This window comes from Mesoplodon mirus, assembly GCF_964341445.2.
Source record: "Mesoplodon mirus genome assembly, chromosome: 4".
NCBI lineage: Eukaryota > Metazoa > Chordata > Mammalia > Artiodactyla > Ziphiidae > Mesoplodon > Mesoplodon mirus.
The window spans coordinates 31811702-31830800 of NC_138979.1; the positions used below are offsets into that span (position 1 = coordinate 31811702).

Genomic DNA, 19099 nt, shown 5'->3' on the forward strand with positions numbered 1-19099 from the left:
GCATCTCCTCCGGGAACCCCAGCACGCGCTTGCTGGCTAAGTCGAGTCCACGCCTGTGTCTCCTCCCAGGAGGCCGGTTTCCTCGGACACCAAATGCTCCCCGACCAGCAACCTGCCCACCTTCCCGGCGGCCCGCCTCCCCCAGGCAGAGTCTTGGCTGACCTCCTCTGGGTAAGCCTCCCTGGACCCGGGATGCCTTTAAGGTGGGAGGGAGGGGCGATCGATCGCTCGAGCCTCCTCTGACTGAGCCTGTGGAGGTCGAGCCGCGGGGATCGGCTGGGAATGCCTGGCGCGAGGAGCAGGTTGGAAGCCTGGGGCGGCCGGGCTGGGGTCGCGGGCGCTGGGCGGGAGCGGGGAGAGCTGGTGGCTCGGGGCGGTGAGGCCGGGAAGGGGTGGGGGCGGGGACAGAAAGGGGGGCAAGGAGGGAGGGAGGGAGGGAGGGAGGGGGTGGGAGGAGGGCAGCCGAACCGGCGGCGGAGGCCCAGGTGCGCATCCCAGGTGTGCGGTCACGGCCCCGCGGGGAGGGCGGGCGTGGCTGAGTCCGAGCCTTAGGTTCGGCGGCCAGAGCTGCGGTGGGCACGGCGGGGGCGGGGGGCGTCCAAGCATGTGGACAGATGCCCGAGACTTTGGGCGATTCTCTCTGCAGGCCTGTGAGGGCGGGATAGGCATTCTTTCTCCCGGAAAAAGTTAATGATTCAGTGCTTTTAAAAAAGGACCTGGCGGGCCTCCCTGGTGGCGCAGTGGTTGAGAGTCCGCCTGCCGATGCAGGGGATACGGGTTCGTGCCCCGGTCTGGGAGGATCCCATATGCCGCGGAGCGGCTGGGCCCGTGAGCCATGGCCGCTGGGCCTGCGCGTCCGGAGCCTGTGCTCCGCAACGGGAGAGGCCACAACAGTGAGAGGCCCGCATACCGCAAAAAAAAAAAAAAAAAAAAAAAAAAAAAAAAAAAAAGGACCTGGCATAGTCAGGTGTTCCCTTTTTAAAACGGCTGATTTTCGATCTTAAAGAGAAGTCTTAGAACTTATCCCCATGTCATTTCTCGGCTAAGGGACACACTGAGGTCGCGTGGACAGCTGAGAGTAGGTCTTGGTCTTATGTTTCAAGCGCAGGGTTTTTCTCATCCCATGAGATACTGCCATTGGACGTTTTAGAGCTTACTTACCCCCTCTGTTGTGGAATTCATAAAAATGCTATTAATCCACATGCGTTTTATTTTGTAGGGAGAAGAAACTGACTAAATGAATAACATGAAGTCCAATAGAATCCCACTTTTTATTATTTCAATTCAGGAGAGTAAAAGTAAACCATTGCTATCTTTCCCTGGTGATTTCTTGTGTTTTACTACTTGAAACACCCAGCTTTTCTAATATTCATGATGTCTGTAGGGAAATCCTCAAAAAAAAGACCTCGTAGAAGTTTATCAAGCAGCAAAACTAAAAAAAATGAATCTAACTCTATTATTGCGTTTTTTAACAACGTACCGCCTGTTAAACTTGCCTGCCCCATTTGTAGTAAAATGGTGCCAAGATACGACCTAAACCATCACCTTGATGAAATGTGTGCTAACAACGGTAACATCACTCCAGCTGACCCTGGGCAAGTTGGCTTAAGTTCAAATGTGTCCACAGTAGATTTGACCAATATTGCCTTAGAAGATGTAACGCCAGAGAAGTCGTCACCATCAAAGATCAATTTAACCCCTGGCCAAAGTGATTCAGCAAAAATGGGCATAGAACAGCAGACCAGCCCCTATTTTAAGAGTAATAATGACGCAGTGTGCAGAAATCAAGATGGGCTGAGACATCATAACGTGAAAGTCATCCCTCTGGGAAGCCTGTCATCTAAATTGTCCAGAAGATATATAAAGGCTAAAAGATCAATAGATAAGAATGAGAGATTCGCCAATCAGAGTCTGCAGAGTTCCTCGTCCACAGGGGTTAGGAGCCTCGTTGATCAGTGTTCAGAGATGGAAGGCCAGGATCAGCTTTTGGAGAATAGTTCTCAAAAGGAAAACATGTTTGCCTGTAATTCTCTGGAGGACACAAGCACTCCCGAACATATTGTGGGAGGCTCTAAAATAATGGAAGCTGAAGGCGAAAAGGCTGCCCAGGAATGTGGGAGATCAACTCTCACCCCCACCTTCTCAGATAATGCTCCCGTGTTACTTTCACCAGATTTAACTCTTGGGCATAAATTAAAGTCTGCTTCAGAGGACCATCTTGCAAAGCAGGAGAGTATCAAAGGAACAGATGATAAAGGTGTTGAAAACTGTGAAGCAGGTGGTTGTGAAGAGGTAAAAATGACTTTTGTTTCACAAGCTCCAACCCAGTCATCACATTGGGAGGCAAAATCTCATAATTCTACACATGATGCTTCTATATGGAGTGACAGCCAAGCACTTCCTCCAGAAGGTGACAGTGGCTTAAAGAATGAAATCACTGACCGAATTCCTTTGGAGCAGGAGTCAAGCTGTGATGTTTCCCATGTAACAAGTCCAACGCCACCGGACCATCCTTACTACCTTCGGAGCTTCCTCGTGGTGCTGAAAGCTGTGTTTGAGAATGAAGAAGACAGGATGCTCTTTGATGAACACGAGAAGGGCGTTATAACTAAATTTCATCAATTATCAGGTATCTTGAACCTGTTTGCTTTCGAGGCTTTGTTTCCCCTTTGCTGCCCTGATTTGGTCTGAGATGTGATGGGCAGAAATCTCATGACCACAGGCAGTCAGTGTGGTTTTGGGAGTCCCCCTGGGAGTACTCATGGGAATCACAGCCAATGAGAGTTCATCTAGAGAAAGATACGCCTGTAAAAGAGACAAGATTTTGGGGCCTGGTGACGTCTGCTTCTGCAGTATCATCCTTACAAGCTGTACTTTGGTTGTATTGGAAGCAGTTGTTTGTCCTATTTCTGTATATTTGATGGTTGTAAAACAACCTTTCCCAGATTAGAAAAAAAAAATACAGTGTGATTTAGGAAAGTGTACTTTGCATTTCGGGCATGTAATCAAGCTGACTGTTAGGTTTTGTTATTTTTGCAGGCCATTTCCTCAAAAATGAAAATAAAATACAGGAAAAAACAAACCAAGATATACTCAGGCATATTTTTTTCCTCCAACAATATTTTAGTTGCCTGGACTCTGCCTTTGAAAGTCAGGGTGTGCAGGAAGTGGAAACTTTCAAGCTAAATTGGTACATTAAGAACTTTTTTGGTCTTCGTTTTTTTTTTCTTTTTATATTTTGTCAATTAGTACGTTTAACAACATGGCTCAGTTCCTTGGCAGCCGGCGGTGGCTCTGAACCAATAGTGCATGTTTGGAGCAAGAGCCCCCCCTTGATGGCTGCTCATGCAAAGGGCCTTGATGGCTCTGTGCAACTGGGTCCCTCCCGAGTAGGAAAGCTTACTTGGGGGCCAAGCTGACCTCTAGGAATAGTAGCAGGTCTGAGTCCCAGTAGCGTAAAAAAAAGAAATCTTGAGTGTTACCAATAATGGTTAAGAGAAAGGCTTCGGTTTTACATTCACACAAGGAAACTATGGCTCTGCTTGCGTTACTTTTTAACACGTGGGTCATACTTCTCTGCACAGCTCTATTTTTCTTTTAACATTAAAAATTTTTTTTTCTTTTTTATAAATTTATTTTTGGTTGCATTGGGTCTTCGTTGCTTTGCGTGGGCTTTCTCTAGTTGTGGCGAGCGGGGATTACTCTTCATTGTGGTGCGCGGGCTTCTCATTGCGGTGGCTTCTCTTGTTGCGGAGCACGGGCTCCAGGCGCGCGGGCTTCAGCAGTTGTGGCTTGCGGGCTCAGCAGTTGTGGCGCACGAGCTTAGTTGCTCCGTGGCATGTGGGATCCTCCCGGACCAGGGCTCGAACCCATGTCCCCTGCGTTAGCAGGTGGATCCTTAACCACTGTGCCACCAGGGAGGCCCTTTGCACAGTTTTATAAAGTGTCCACACAGCTTCCATCTCTACTTGCACTGGCCTCCCCCGACGTGGGTGTGAATGACCCCCACTGACTGTCATATCCGGGGTGGTCACAGATCTTTGGTTGGGTGCTGCTTGCATTCATGTGGGCATTTGTTTGAATAGCTGGTGGCCCGTGGCTTCAGTATGACTGAGAAGTAGGAGCAGTTTCCTAGTGTAAGTTCTGCAGATTCTTGTGGCTTGCTCTCCACAGAGAATCATCTACAGTGTCTCTGTTGTAAAAATAACTACTGCAAGTCGATTTTGCCTCTTTAAAGAAAAAAGGGAAATAAATGTTGAAGATGTAACAAATACAGTCACACCATTTTATTTTATTTTTAAAAATTTTCAGCTGCGCCATGCAGCATACAGGATCTTAGTTCCCCGACCAGGATCGAACCCATGCCCCCTGCAATGGAAGTGTGGAGTCTTAACCACTGGACCGCCAGGGAAGTCCCCATACCATTTTACAGTTAGAAATTTAAAGATAATTTGGGTAATAGGAAAACTTGAGACCAGATTAATTAAATAGCTTGGTGGAGATCACTGCCTTAGAGATGGCCACCCCACCAAAGCTAGACTTTTTTTGGAAAATTCTTTTCAGATGATTTTCAGCCAAAAATAGAATAATGCATATTAAACCGAAAGGAGAGAAGAAAATAATGGGAACTCTGGGGAGTTTCTCTTGAGGGAGTAGAAATGTTCGCTAGAAAGTGGGGAACCCGGGTCTTACGTTTTTAAATGGCCAATAATCATTACCAACTTTGGAACTTTTTTTATGGTTTATACACTAATTATTGAATACCTCATCGAGTTTAATCTTTTCACCAACTTTGGGAAGATGGTGTTACTGCCCACCCCCCCTTCCTTTTTATAATAGAAGAGAAAAGGGAGTCTCAGTTCTAAAGACTTGCACAACTCGGGGGGCAGGGCTGGCTTTGCGTCCTCATGCTTCTCCTGTCCTGCGGTGACAGGCATACAGGCCAAGGAGATATCCCCACGGGACTCTGTATTTGGAATACGTTACGTCTTCCTAAGGAAGAAAATGATTTTCTTGGAAGATCCGTTGAGCCAGCCTCTATGTATTTATAACAGCCTGTTTTACTCACCTCAGTTTACAAAAGTAAATTATAGTATATGTTTAAGAGAAGAAATAGAAGGTTTTTCACTATTTTTCTTAACTTTGTTGCAGCTAGCGGTCAGAAGTTATATGTCAGACTTTTTCAACGTAAATTCGGCTGGATTAAGATGAACAAACTGGAATATGAAGAGATCTCCGCTGACTTAACCCCGGTGGTTAGGGAGTTGACGCATGCAGGCTTCCTGCAGACGGGTACGGTTTGTCCAGGGGAACCAAAGTGAAAATCCGACGCAGGGAATCCAGTTTCTGCAAAATGAGGGTGATGTTAGTTTGGTGTCATCTCCTGACTGGTGCCTGATAAATAGTAATTGTGTATGTCTTTTAAAATTGAGTTTTGAATCTTCTTAGGACAACAAATTATTCATGTGTTTTTAAAGCCATCCTCAGCCTGAGTTAAGACTCCTAGGATAACAAAAGATTGCCTGCTGCTGCGTTCTGATGGTCCCAGGCTTAGTCCCGTAAAGTCACCTAGGGATAGGTGGGTGGCTGGGTCCACAGGGTAAACTCATCCCTCCTGGCTCTCCTTCCAGCAAGAGCTTGACTCATCTTACCCAGTTTTCTCATCTTTATGATGGAACAAAGCTGGTTTGTTTGAAGCTAGTATCGCCTCTAAAACCTTAATTTGCCCCCCATGCACATACAGACAGCTCTTATAATTTGTAGGTTGATTGTCTCAGCAATTGTTTCACTGATTTAAGCCCATGTGAATATGAGGTAACCTTGGTTGTCTCATCAGTAGCTTTCATTAGGTACCTACATGTGTTGAGTACAATATTGTACTGGAAACGTGGGTATAAGGAGCATGAAAGATGTGAGTCCTGGGTTCAAGTTGTTCACAGTTTAGACTGAAATAGGGGAATCAAGACAAAGCCAGACGGTTTCTGTGCGGCAGAGTTTGTAGTGCAGAGCAGTAAATAAGTGCAGTTAGGGTGACGTGGTGGGCCTGGCTGGGGGGCGTGGGAGCCTTGGGGGAGAGGCCTGGAGGCTCCGTGGATGTGAGGGCTTGTGAGAGATCAGGCAGCGGGACCCCGGGTTCCCTCACATCAGGCCATCAGGGGCACTGGAGAGCTTGTGTCCCCACCTGACCCGGAAGATTAGGTGCAGGTTCCAGAAATCTACAGGTGTAACAGGCAAGCCAGCTGAGCCTTGACTTACCTTTATTTATTTTTTAATAAATTTATTTATTTATTTACTTCTGGCCGCATTGGGTCTTCGTTGCTGCATGTGGGCTTTCTCTAGTTGCGGCGAGCGGGGTCTACTCTTCGTTGGCTCGTGGGCTCTGGAGCACAGACTCAGTAGTTGTGGCTCGTGGGCTTAGTTGCTCCACGGCATGTGGGATCTTCCCGGACCAGGGCTCGAACCCGTGTTCCCTGCATGGGCAGGTGGATTCTTAACCACTGCACCACCAGGGAAGCCCTGAGCCTTGACTTACCTTTAACTGACAGTTAAGCAACAAAAGCAGAACCCCAGTGGCCTAACGCTGCCCTCAGTCCCGCCCAGGTCCCACCGGGTCTGCACAGCCCCGTGGGGTGTAGCCCTGGCCATCCCCTCACTCTGCTCCCTGGTGGCTCTGGCTGAGTGCACCCCTCTTTCAGAGCCTGTGCCTGCTCCCTCTTGGCTCACCCCCTCATGTCATCCAGCTCTGCTCCGTGTCACCTTGTCAGGGACTTGCATGACCACCTAGTGTCAGATACGGCAACCTCCCACCAGTCCAGTTTGCCTTGCCCAGCTTTGCTTTTCTTTCTTCTTTTTTCCTAGTTCACTCTTCCTCCTTTTATTTATTTATTTAAAAAAATTTTATTGAAGTATAGTTGATTTACAGTGTTGTGTTAATTTCTGCTGTACAGCAAAGTGATTGTTATACATATATGTATTCTTTTTATATTCTTCTCCTTATGGTTTATCACAGGATATGGAATATAGTTCCCTGTGCTATATAGTAGGACCTTGTTATTTATCCATTATATATATAATAGTTTGCATCTGCTAATCCCAGACTCCCAATCCATCCCTCCCACCCCCCTCCCCCTTGGCAACCACAAATCTGTTCTCTATGTCTGTGATTCTGTTTCTGTTTCATAGATATGTTCATTTGTGTCATATTTTAGATTCCACATATAAGTGATAGATGGTAATCGTCTTTCTCTTTCTGACTTACTTCGCTTAATATGATCATCTCTAGGTCCGTCCATGTTGCTGCCAGCTTTGTTTTTCTTTGTAGCAGTTGTCACCCCTGACATATTTATTATGCTAGGAGATAAGCTCCCTGTGGGCACAGATGCAGTTTGTTCACTGTATGCCCTGGGCAGGTGCTACCTGGCAGGCAGTGTACACCCAGTGAGGACTTGCTGACTGGAGGAAGATGGCCCTGCCCTAAGCTGTGGATGCTGTGAAGGCAGAGACCAGCCAGCTCTGATTCAGCTGCATCCTGGGGGTCAAGCTTGCTGTCTGGGTCCCCTAATAGTGTAATGTACACATGTGTGCCGAGCAAGTGACCCCATGAAAGTCTTCTCAGCCCCAGGCCTGTGTGGAGAGAGGACAGCTGATGAACAGTTGACTCTGACCTGCTCTGGAGAGGCCCAACCGTAGGTTTTGTTGTGAGCGATATACCAGTGGCTATCCATGTGGGTCTTTATTTTATTCAGATTTTCTTTTACTTCTTAGTGAGAAGTTCTGTTGTTTTATAACCTTTGTGAAATATCTGTTTTCCATAATTTTTAACAATCAGTTTGGCAAACTAAAATTTCTACAGTAGCATTTCTACAGTGAACCATTTTATTTGCATGTGAGTTTTCTTCTTAAAGTAAATAAAGCTAGAAAACAGTAAGCTTATTTAAAACTACTTTTAAGTTTTTTTTTTTTTTAATATTTCAGAATCTGAGTTGCAAGAACTGTCAGAGGTGCTTGAGCTCCTTTCTGCTCCGGAACTGAAAGCCCTGGCAAAGACCTTCCACTTGGCGAATCCCAATGGGCAGAAGCAGCAGCTGGTGGATGCGTTTCTCAAATTGGCCAAACAGCCTTCAGTCTGTACTTGGCGCAAGAATCAGCCTGGCATTGGTGCAGTGATTTTGAAAAGGTTTTGTGGCTATTGTTATAGTAAAAACATTTGAAATGTTGATAGCACGTATTTAATTTATTTTTATTAATTTATTTTTAGGCTGCTTTGGGTCTTCGTTGCTGCGCATGGGCTTTCTTTAGTTGTGGAGAGTGGGGACTGCACTCTGTTGTGGTGCGTGGGCTCTAGGTGCACGGGCTTCAGTAGTTGTGGCATGAGGGCTCAGCAGTTGTGGCTCATGGGCTCTGGAGTGCAGGCTCAGTAGTTATGGCGCACGGGCTTAGCTGCTCCACGGCATGTGGGATCTTCCTGGACCAGGGCTTGAACCCATGTCCCCTGCATTGGCAGGTGGATTCTTAACCACCGCGCCACCAGGAAAGTCCCGATAGCACATATTAACTCTTATGATAGGTGGTACGTGTTTTCAGATTGTAATTGTTTTTTTCAATTGCAGTTAGGTTGAGAAGGCAGTGAACCATTATCAAGACTGGATTCTTTCTTGGTTTATTATTCCTAATTCTTAAGATACCACACTGATTTCTAGGACCAAGAAAAATCAGGAGGCAAGAGATTAGAGGCACTAGGCCCTTGGCAATTCTAATATTTTGTTATTCAAGAAAAATGCAGTTTTAACTACTATTCTTAAAGGAGTTTGGAATGTCGGTCCACTGGACCTTCTTGGGACTCTGCATGGAGATGGAGGAGGAGGGTGTTTTCTGGCAGTCTCTGTAGGTGAATGGTCCTCAAGTAAATGGTGGTGTGATGGGAATCCCACCCCTGTGTCCTCTTGGCTCTGGTGGTGGCACTGATCTCTGCACACCCCAGGGGTGCAACTCTGCTTTTGGCTTAATAGCTTTTGGGCTGGTAGGAAAGTGTGAGGTCCTCCACTAGACCAGTGGCTCTCAACTGGGGGCGACTGTGCCCTCCAGGGGACACCTGGCTGCGTCTGGAGGCGTTTTCACTGTCATGACTAAGGTGGGTAGTGGGTGCTACTGGCATTTAGTGAACGGAGGCCAGGGATGCAGCTGAGCATCCTCTAATTCACAGCCTGGGCATCCCGCCCCCAGGAAGGAGTTACACGGCCTGGATGTCAATAGCGAAACCCTGCCGCGTGTCGTGTTGCAGTTGTTGGAGCCGGAGGGCCCTGGACTTAACATGCCGCCTTAGCAAGAGCCTTTGGTAGTGACGTTTTACATAAATACCTAGTATTTCATCTCAAGTGTCACTGGAGTCAAGATTTGAGAATTGCTAACGTCAAATAGATAACACTTTTATGAGTTTTCCTGGTATTTCACATGTTCAGTTTTCCTGGTATTTCACATGTTCAACCCTATCCTGCTCTTTTACTGAGGCAAACAGTGCGTGAAATCGTTTGCAGATACAGTTTCATCTAATCCTCACCGTGTTCCTAGGTGGGGCTCTGAGCCCCAGAGAAGTTAAGAAATGCTTTAAGTCACGCAGTTGGAGGTGGGAGATTTGCTTCAGGCTTAGAATAATGCATGCTGTTTAGCTTGAAATAATTTGTGAAATCTGACATCCAAATGCTTAAAAGCCAGAAAGTGATTTCCACATCGTGTATTTTTCAGAGCTAAAGACTGGGCGGGACAGTCTCTGAGAGTGTGTAGAGACTCCCGGGCAGTGTTCTCCCGGGTCCTGCTGCTGTTTTCACTGACCCACGAGGTGGAAGAGGAGGAGGCGGCCTGTGGTGGGCAGGGCCAGCTTTCTACCGTGCTGCTGGTCAACCTTGGCCGCGTGGAGTTTCCTAGGTATACCGTCAGTCGGAAAACCCAGATCTTCCAGGATAGAGAGGATCTCATCAGGTAAGGGCGTGTTTGCTCTCTATGAAACCTGTGTATTTTAAAATTTATGTAGAAGGCTTTGTTATTATTTTTTGCCATCCACAACAGAAACATGAGTTCATAGCCAAAATGGGTTTTTTAAAAATTTATTTATTTTTTAATTTTTGGCTGTGTTGGGTCTTTGTTGCTGTGCGTGGGCTTTCTCTAGTTGCGGCGAGCGGGGGCTACCGTTCGTTGTGGTGTGCGGGCTTCTCGTTGCGGTGGCTTCTCTTGTTGCAGAGCACAGGCTCTAGGCGCATGGGCTTCAGTAATTGTGGCTCACGGGCTCTAGAGCGCAGGCTCAGTAGTTGTGGTGCACGGGCTTCGTTGCTCTGCGGCATGTGGGAATCTTCCTGGACCAGGGCTCGAACCTGTGTCCCCTGCATTGGCAGGCGGATTCTTAAGCACTGTGCCACCAGGGAAGTCCTCACTTTTGATTCTTGATTTAAGGTTTATGACTCAAATTTAGCAGAAATTGATTCTGATATTTGATTTTAGGAAAGTTGTTTAAGTGTTGTCTAGTATGTGCTTTAAAAAATAAACTATTGAGATTATTATATCAAAACAGGGTCAGTATAAACTGATTTTAGCCCATTTTGCCATAGTTATCAGGAAGTTCAATATCCTATTTGTGTTCAGTTAGAATAACTTTTTTAGTCAAATCTTCTACTAAGAATATTTCTTCTGACTGTGTTTTCTTTTGTCTCACGTCCTTTTACGTCTTTGTTTTTAGTGACTTGGTGCTATTCTCTTTGGTGAGAACTCTGAAGCCAGGTTCCAGTCTCTCTAAGGAATCATGAATCTACTCTGTGCCTCAGTTTCCTCATCTGCAAAATGGGGAGATAATAGTACATTCCCACAGATCTGTGCTGATATGTGTAGCGTGCTTAGAGCCTGGCCTGTGGGGATTGCTCAGTGCGTCTTAGTGGTATAATTGTCATCATTACTGCGTATCTAAGGGAGGTTGCTTTTCAGTTCTACGGTTGACAAAACCATGGTTGACAAGTTCAAAAGTGGGGAGGCTAGGGAGAAAAAATAAACCATCACGTCTTTTTTTTAGAAAGTAGTTATCCTATAAATGTTAAAAATAAGTCAAAATTCTTTAGTTATGCAGAGGGCTATAGCACGTAAATGAAATCTGGCTGAAGTGACTTCAGGAAGGGTGATTATACAACACCAGTAGTGTGACACCTGGCCTGAGGAACCTTTCCCACCACCTTGGTACTTGAAATAATTGATCGTTTCTTTTCTTTTCTCATTTATTCAGTGCCCATGTGTTGAGTACCTATTACGTGCCAGGTGGTGGAGTTGCAGTGTGAACAGATAGGGTCTTTGCCGCCATGGGGTTATGTTTTACTGGGGAAGACGGGAAAGAAAACAGAATAATACGATAACTGCGGGGCAGGCTGGAGAAGTCCTGTGTAGATAGTGTGAGGCAGAGAGTGTCCCCGAAAGGTTGGGATTGAGGCTTGAGAATGAGGAGGAGCTGGTCCTGCAGGGGTCTGGGTGCCCGCGTCCAGGCTCCGTGGGCAGGAGAGAGCTTGCTGACCTCTGGCTGGAACCTCAGGGGCCGTGTGAAGGGGAGGTTGGGCAGGACCACAGGTCAGGGGACGCTGGGCCTCAGAGCCCTGGTGAGCCGACTGGGTCATATCTGCTGGATGGAGAGCTGGGGAAGGGGTTTAGGCAGGCGAGGGATCTGGTGCACGTTTTACAAAAGCGTCCCGTGGAGTGGCAGCTGGGGGGTGGCAGGAGACTAATTGAGCCTTGGTGGTCCGGATGGAGGTCTTGGCTGGGCTGGCAGTGGCGGGCATTGTAGAGAAGTGAACGTGCGAGATGTTTTGGGGCAGAAAAGACGAGACTTGATTCTGATTACATTGTGATTGTGATAGTGATTAGATTTGTGGGGAGGAAAGGAGTGAGTCAGGGATGACTCTGGAGTTTTGGCGTGGGTGCCACCACGTGGGTGCCATCAGATGAGATGGGGGACTTGGAGGGAGGGCTGGGATGCCGGGTGGGGATGCCCCCAGCCCCATGACTGAAGCTGCCCCGTGTGGTACTGGGCGTGCCGTCAGGAGCCCAGGAAGGAGCTCAGCCTGGAGAGGAATTGGAGTCACCAGCACGCGGCCGGGGATGAGGGCCCCGAGGGAGAAGAGGGGGAAGGAGCTTGGCAGCCAGCGCCGAGGGGTTGGGCAGCACGGAGGAGCCGCCGGGAGGGCGGCAGGGAACCAGGGGTGTGTGTGGTGGGCGGACCCAGAGAAGAAGGTGTGTCAGGATGGGGCTCCATTGAACGCCAGAGGAAGGGCAGTGAGGTCGAGTGGGATGGCCCGTGGGGGTGGGTGGTGGACGGCAGGAGCCGCGCGCAGGGAGGGGAAGGTCGGTTCCAATGGGCTTCGGAGAAGCAGCCCCTGCTGTGGCAGCCTGCGATGGCAGGGCGGTCTAGTTCCCTGGTGTCTTAAGGGTGGGAGATACTCGGGTGTGTGTGTGCGTGTTTGTGCACGTGCACGTGCAGATAAACCCATAGAAAGGGAGAGGCAGACGGTGGAGGAGGAGGAGGGGACCCCCTGGCCCCCGGAGCACCTGCGGGCGGACCGGGGTGTGGGCAGGGCTGAGGCTGCCGTGGTGGAGGCTGGGGACCCCTCGAGCAGGGCTGGGCCAAGGTGTGTGGAGCACGTGCCGAAACCAGCCGGCCTGGCTCTGCGATCGTCTTCAGCATGATTCGGGGAGTTGGTGCAGGCCCAGAGGAGTGAGCGGCCAGGGCACCCCGACCAGGGTGGGGCTGTGGCCGGTGTGTGTTCTTCCCCGGGTGGGGAGCCGCTTGCCCGGGCGTGGTCCGTGGGCCTGCAGGGTGGGAGGTGCTATGGCTGGGACAGGGGCCGTGCTGGAGGTGGGGCCTTGGTGAAGGTGGGGAGTTGCTGTCAGCAGTGAACGAGCTGGAAGGATTGGGGACGGGGACCAGTGGAGGAGATGCTCGAAGTCAGCATCTTGAGGGTGACTTGGTCCATCGGGGACAGAAGGTCTCAGTGGCCACGGGCACGTGGGTGGCTGAGAAGAGGTTGGAGAATCGTGTTATCGGGGAGGAAGGAGGTGGAGAATTCTGAAGTCGTGGCCATCGTGGCGGGAGACCCAGGGAGACCAAGGCAGAGGGGACGGGGACAGGGGTGGGGGGCGCTGGCAGGTGCCCGCAAGGAGGAGGCGTGGGCTTCGGAGGTGGGGGCTTTCAAGGAGGGAAGGAGGATTTGGAGGCGGAGGTGGGAGGCAGGAGGATGCTTCCATCCGTCTGGGCCCTGAGTGAGGAGAGCCGTCCCTGCTTGAGGGGGGCTGCGGGGAAGCCGTGCTCTCAGCCAGGTGTAGGGAGGGCAGGAGACAGAGATCGGGGTGCAGAAGGGATGCTGTTCTCAGCAGCGCGGGGGTAGGGGGGAGGTTTGGGAGACGAGCGGGAGGGCTGGTGACCGTGCAGGTGGCGATGGCGGCACCGTGGGGCTGGCGCTGGGCTTGATGGGCTAGTGAAGAGGGGGCTTGGTTCAGGTGGGCGGGAGGGCACTCCTGCTGGGTGGGCCAACCTCCAGGCACCCTCCCCCTGTTTCTCTTTCCTTATCGACCTTAGAATTGTCCAGTTGCACATTATAAGAGAGTTAGATAGAAGAGTTCATGAGCAAATTTTTATATTTAGAGGCCATTTCTTTTACTCTTTTTTTAAAAAAAATTATTCAAGTATAGTTGATTTACAACGTTAATTTTTGCTGTACAGCAAAGTGATTCAGTTCTACATGTATCTTTTACTCTTATGTGATAGTATTTGCACATATTGCTCGTGCATGCTTTTTCTTTCAAGTGTGAGTCAACACAATGACTGTGCCATCGAAGTGTTAGAGAACTGATTGGGCGAATGTCTCAGGTGCACTGAGAAGTTGTCTTTCTTCACTTAAGTGTGTTCATAACACTTCAGCATTGCCGTCTCCCAAAGACTGTCCCTGAAGTTATTTTTGAAAATCCCAAATAGTTCTCTTAGTTCGGGCAGCATCCCTCTGGCTACCTCTGGCTCAATGATTAAATTACCAAATCTATGCTTGTGTGTAATTCTGAAGTCAGTTACCTGTTTACAAGGTTGCCAGATTGCTGAATGAATGAATGAATGGATGAGCATCAAAAGTCAGAAAGGAAGCACGGATCAGTATTACATGCATATAATGGGATGTGTTATGTAATAGTGCGGTGTGAATGTTTTCATCTTTCTGGCTGGGTAGCCTGTCTGAGTTGTTCTAGGCCACTCCCGTGGGGTAATACGTCAGATTATTACTGAGGTAAAATGTAACACTCGTATTTTCAAAAGCAGAGTTAGATGTGGTGGGCAGGATGTGGAATTTTGTGTGTCAGTGCTCGTTCACCCCTGAAGCTTGGATGGCCTGGTCCCCCCCACCCTGCAGGTACGCAGCAGCCGCGCACATGCTGAATGACATCTCCACTGCGATGGCCAGCGGGGCCTGGGAGGAAGCCAGGGAGCTCGCTCGGTGTGCAAAGCAGGATTGGGACGGACTGAAAGACCACCCGTCCCTGAGGTGAAGTGGTTCTCGGGTCCCTGTCAAAGTTTACTGACTAGCCGAGTTGTTCGAACTGCTTAAGGTCTTTCTTTTCATGAAGAGCACACTCCTTTCATTCTGTGGTGAAACCAACATGTGCAGTTGAATTTCCTCCTTGCTTTGCATGGAGTCAAAGTGCTGGGTGAATAGGAGGGCATGTCTGGAGGTTTGGATTGAACTTAAACACTTGGTCCCTTTGTGGCAGACAGTAGCTTGCCGCCCTTGGGTGGGCTGGCCTCTCTGGGGGTTGGTTAGCTGAATTTAACCGTGGGGGAAGCCTAGCCGCAGGACAGAAGCTGTGGGAACTGTGCCAGGTGTCTTCTTTCTGCAGGAAATTCCAGCAGCTGTAAAATTCTGAAAAAGAAAATGAACATTTACTTCGAAAGTTCAAGTACACAGCACGTGATCCTTCATTTTGTTTGGTTTAATAAATGTTAAACGTATTCCATATGGTTAAGAGATTTTTTCCTTTCTTTGTTACATAGTGATGAGGAAAATTAGTATTATTAAATATCTTTTTCAAAAAAACATTTGGAACTGAAGTCTGTGCAGAAATAATATGGACTTAAAAACCATAGCCAGGAAAATGGCGTTTACTGTTAAGAAAAAATAACTGAATATTTTGTCCATATTTTGTTTGGGAGTAACTCAGACAAAATTGAGCCATTAAAGGCCTTTCTAGAAAGGAGATGACCAATCGACTTCTTACCCAGTGATGTGCTCGTACATTGGAGAATTTTCTTAAGATAATTCAGGAAAATGGTTAACATTTCTCAGACCAAACAGAAGAAAAATGTTTAAAACAAGTTAATAGGTGATCTTCTTTGTTTAAAAAAAAGAAAAGACCTCGTGGCCAGGAAGTTGGGTTCCTGTCGGACAGAGGTTGGTAGCCTCTTCCGTGGAGGGCCATCTGGGCAGTGGTCAGGCTCTGCCAGCCACATGCTCACTGGCCTCTGCTGTCCTGCTGTGAACGCCCCCCCACCCCAGCAAGTGGGCGGGGCTGTCCCAATGCAGCTGTGTTTGCAGACATCGAAATGTGAGTTTCATGTAATTATCACAGGCCACAGACTATTTTTCTCCTTTTGACTTATTTTAACCATTTAGAAACGTGGAAATCACGCTGGGTTTGTGTAAAATCAGGTGGGGGCCCTGTGTCTGGCCCGAGGGCAGGCGTTTGCTGACCTCCAGCTCTCATTTCACGCCGCTGTCTGGGGGACCTTGGAAGGGTGGCTGTGAGAGCGTAGATTTGTGGTGTAGAAAACTGCACATGACAGGCAGTGTTCCGAATATATCTTCTTAAAAGGTAGGAATTCAGTCTGCTTTGTCACTTCTTGTGATTGTCTTACAGTACATAAACTAAAGCACTAAACTGCTGGTGTATATCTTTGTTCTAGATACCACGAGAAATTACCACTCTTTCTCCGGTGTTTTACCGTTGGTTGGGTTTATACAAGGATTTTGTCCCGAACCGTTGAAATACTGCAGAGACTTCACATGTACAAGGTGAGTGCACAAGCCCCCGCCCCCAGCTCTTACTGAGGGGGGCCTGCCTGGCTCTTGACTTCTTCCAAGTACTTGGTCAGCACATGGCGATGCGACGAGGGCCTGCTTCCTGTGGGCACCTGCCATCTCCTGGTCAGTAGGAAGACGGCCAAGGGCGACCTGCTGTTCCGCCAGCTGTGAGCTGATGCCTGTGTGCCAGGATGGCCAGGTGATGGTCAGAGCCCCGCGGGGAGCTGCTGATGGTCTCTGCAGCCGGAGCGTAGCCGCCGTCAGAACCCCCTGTGTGACAGGGAGGGTCTCCCCAAACCCCTGAGGCAGAAACCTCACCTCTGCTTGTGTTTCCCTGGTAGTAGTAGTGGATGGTCTGGAAATAATTTATAATCACAAATGAGAAGTTCGGTCGTATCCCTCCTCGTATTAAACATTGTGAGATTGCTGGAGTTAGCTTCTGTTTTATTGACACTTGTGTAATTGAAACATGGTGTTTTACAAAGAGAATGTGCTAGGGCTGGGCCAGTGGGTCCCCCAAGAGGAGTCTGTGGACCTGCCCCAGAGGCTCTGTGGGGTTGGCTTTGGGGAATCTGCGAGTGTGTCTATGGGGTTTGTGCCTTTTTCTCAGGAGATGCGTTAGATCCTTCAAAGAGATCCGGGAACCACCAAAGATGAACATGAAGCGTGACCAGTAAACCTAGACCAGAAAGTCCCCCTGTTGAGGTGGGGTGTTTGGGTGAAGACCCCCTCATTCCTGTCCTGCCCCCTGCCCGTCACAACCTCGGCCCTGTGACCGGCTGGGTTCCCAGAAGCACATGGGCCTGCAGCCCAGCCACTGCTCCTGCCCAGAGTCTGACCACATCCGGCCCATGCTGCTGACCTGGTTTGCAGAGAGTGCCGAGCTGCACAAGGTGGTGGGGGGCCTGCTGAGAAGCAGGGGGCGCCTCCGGAGCTCAGGCCACTCCCGAGGGACGTCCCAGGGCCCCTCTTGGCAATCTGGGTCCTGAGCCTTACTTCAGAATGGAGAGGGATGCTGTATAGATATACTTTGACAATTTTCCTGACTACTCAGTATAATGGCAGACTCTTGGTGTGTAGGTGTCTAATGCGCGTCCCTTGTTGTTGCCACAGGAAGCCGTCAAGGAACTTGAAAACCTTTTGTCCCAGAAAGTGTACTGTCCTGACAGCAGAGGCCGGTGGTGGGACCGGCTGGCTCTCAACTTGCACCAGCACCTGAAGCGCCTGGAGCCGGTACTCAGCCGCGGGAGCCGCCCAGCCTTTGTTCAGTTTGGCATACATTTAAAAATATAGCAAACTGTTAATACCTTAAAAATCTAAATGTAATTAGAATGTTGATTTCTTTTTTTTTAACTTTTATTTTATATTGGACTATGGTTGATTTAGAACATTGGTTTCTTTTTTTTAATTAATTAATTTTTAAATTTTGGGCTGTGTTGGGTCTTCGTTGCTATGCGTGGTCTTTCTCTAGTTACGGTGAGCGGGGGCTACTCTTCCTTGTGGTGCGTGGGCTTCTCATTGCAGTGGCTTCTCTTGTTGCAGAGCACAGGCTCTAGGCGCGCGGGCTCAGTAGCTGTGGCTCGTGAGCTCTAGAGCACAGGCTCAGTAGTTGTGGCGCACGGGCTTAGTTGCTCCGCGGCCTGAGGGATCTTCCCAGACCAGGGCTCGAACCTGTGTCCCCTGCATTGGCAGGTGGATTCTTTTTTTTTTTTAGATGAGAGTGAGTTTATTGAGAACGAAGAGCAGAGCTAGTGAGGGGCGCTGCAAATGCAGCTGGCCGACGTCCTGATAGACCCGGGAGAACCGACCGGCAGGCGGATTCTTAACCACTGTGCCACCAGGGAAGCCCCTGGTTTCTTTTTTTTTTTAATTTTTATTTTATATTGGACTATGGTTGATTTAGAACAGTGATTTCTTAAACATCCTTCTTTGTCCGTGTTCTTCCAACCCCAGAAGAAGTAGCAGGGGTGCGAACATGGGGGCGACAGTGGGGTTGGTTGGTGTGTTGGTAGCGGGATCGTGTCGGGATTCAGGGATGAGGTTCTAGGGGTGGAGGGAGCTGGAGGGTTAGATGTGTCCGCCTTCACACAGTTTTGGAAATGGTGGTTTTGGAAATGGTGGTTGTGTTCACTCTTTGCCCGGGGCCTCCTGGGAGAAAGATGGATGGAAGGCGTTCCTCCCACTGTGAGACATGGTGTCTGACTCAGCAGGGCGGGCGCCTTGCCTTCCAGTCACTGCCTTCTCTGTGGCGGGGACCTTGTGAGTCCGGGGACACAGTTGGGTGCCAGCTGCTGCAGCCAGCAGGGCGGGGCCTCCCGAGGCGGCGACAGTGGCCCTCTGTGTGGCCACCTGCGGTCCCCTGTCCCTGCCAACCTCGTGTTTGCATTGAGCAGAGGACACTACGGCTCTGGGAGCTTTGGTTTTTCCAGGGGCAGGTCAAGTGAATCAGGATGATGGAGGGCTGGAAAATTTGAACACGGGGGTGGACGATGACATACTATTTTTACTGCCTTAATCTGAAAAGGTGCCTTGTTACCTCAAGTGCTTCCAGCCGGGAGAGCTGTTTCCTCTCCCGGAGGCGGGTGTGGTGCCCCCGCCTGGCGCTGATTCGGGCTGACAGGGCAGGAGAGGCCTCTGGTGGCCCCTCACCCAGCGTGGACAGAGGGTGTTTGCGCGCTGCCTGTCTCTTTCATTGAAATAAAGGTTCCAAAGAGTTGATAGACTTTCCCCTTGCTCAGATCTGCTGATAGGAGCGTTCACTCCTACTCCGAGGTTATCTTTGAGACAGATGGAAAACCCTGGTTCCTGTTCGCCTTTTCCCAAGAATCTTCCCGGCCACGCTCATAACCCCTGTTATTTTGTCACCGTTCCTTCCCTTCTCTACTTCAGTCTCCAGGGAGGGCACCTGCCAGCCCAGCAGAGGCTCATGCCTGCAGGTGCCCAGCAGCCGGCCAGACTGAGCCCGAGGCCGCCCCTCCCTGCGGCCAGCCCGGCTCCCACGGGGCTACAGAGCTGGC

At 49.4% G+C, this 19099-nt stretch overlaps 1 protein-coding gene across 4 annotated transcripts in view; it reads left to right on the top strand.

Annotated features, from left to right (window-relative positions):
* FAN1 (FANCD2 and FANCI associated nuclease 1) overlaps positions 1-19099 on the top strand; it is a 29589-nt gene continuing 10490 nt past the window's right edge. For 3 of the 4 annotated variants that reach the window (XM_082617262.1, XM_082617264.1, XM_082617265.1), the window contains exons 1-8: positions 228-302; positions 1220-2629; positions 5152-5292; positions 7975-8176; positions 9742-9975; positions 14418-14549; positions 15965-16073; positions 17196-17315. In XM_082617262.1, the coding sequence (XP_082473388.1) occupies positions 1372-2629; positions 5152-5292; positions 7975-8176; positions 9742-9975; positions 14418-14549; positions 15965-16073; positions 17196-17315 (2196 nt within the window). In that variant the 5' untranslated portion in view covers positions 228-302; positions 1220-1371. Of the gene's footprint in view, positions 172-227; positions 303-1219; positions 2630-5151; positions 5293-7974; positions 8177-9741; positions 9976-14417; positions 14550-15964; positions 16074-17195; positions 17316-19099 lie in introns of those variants that run through there. The other variant, XM_082617263.1, reaches the window with a different exon arrangement.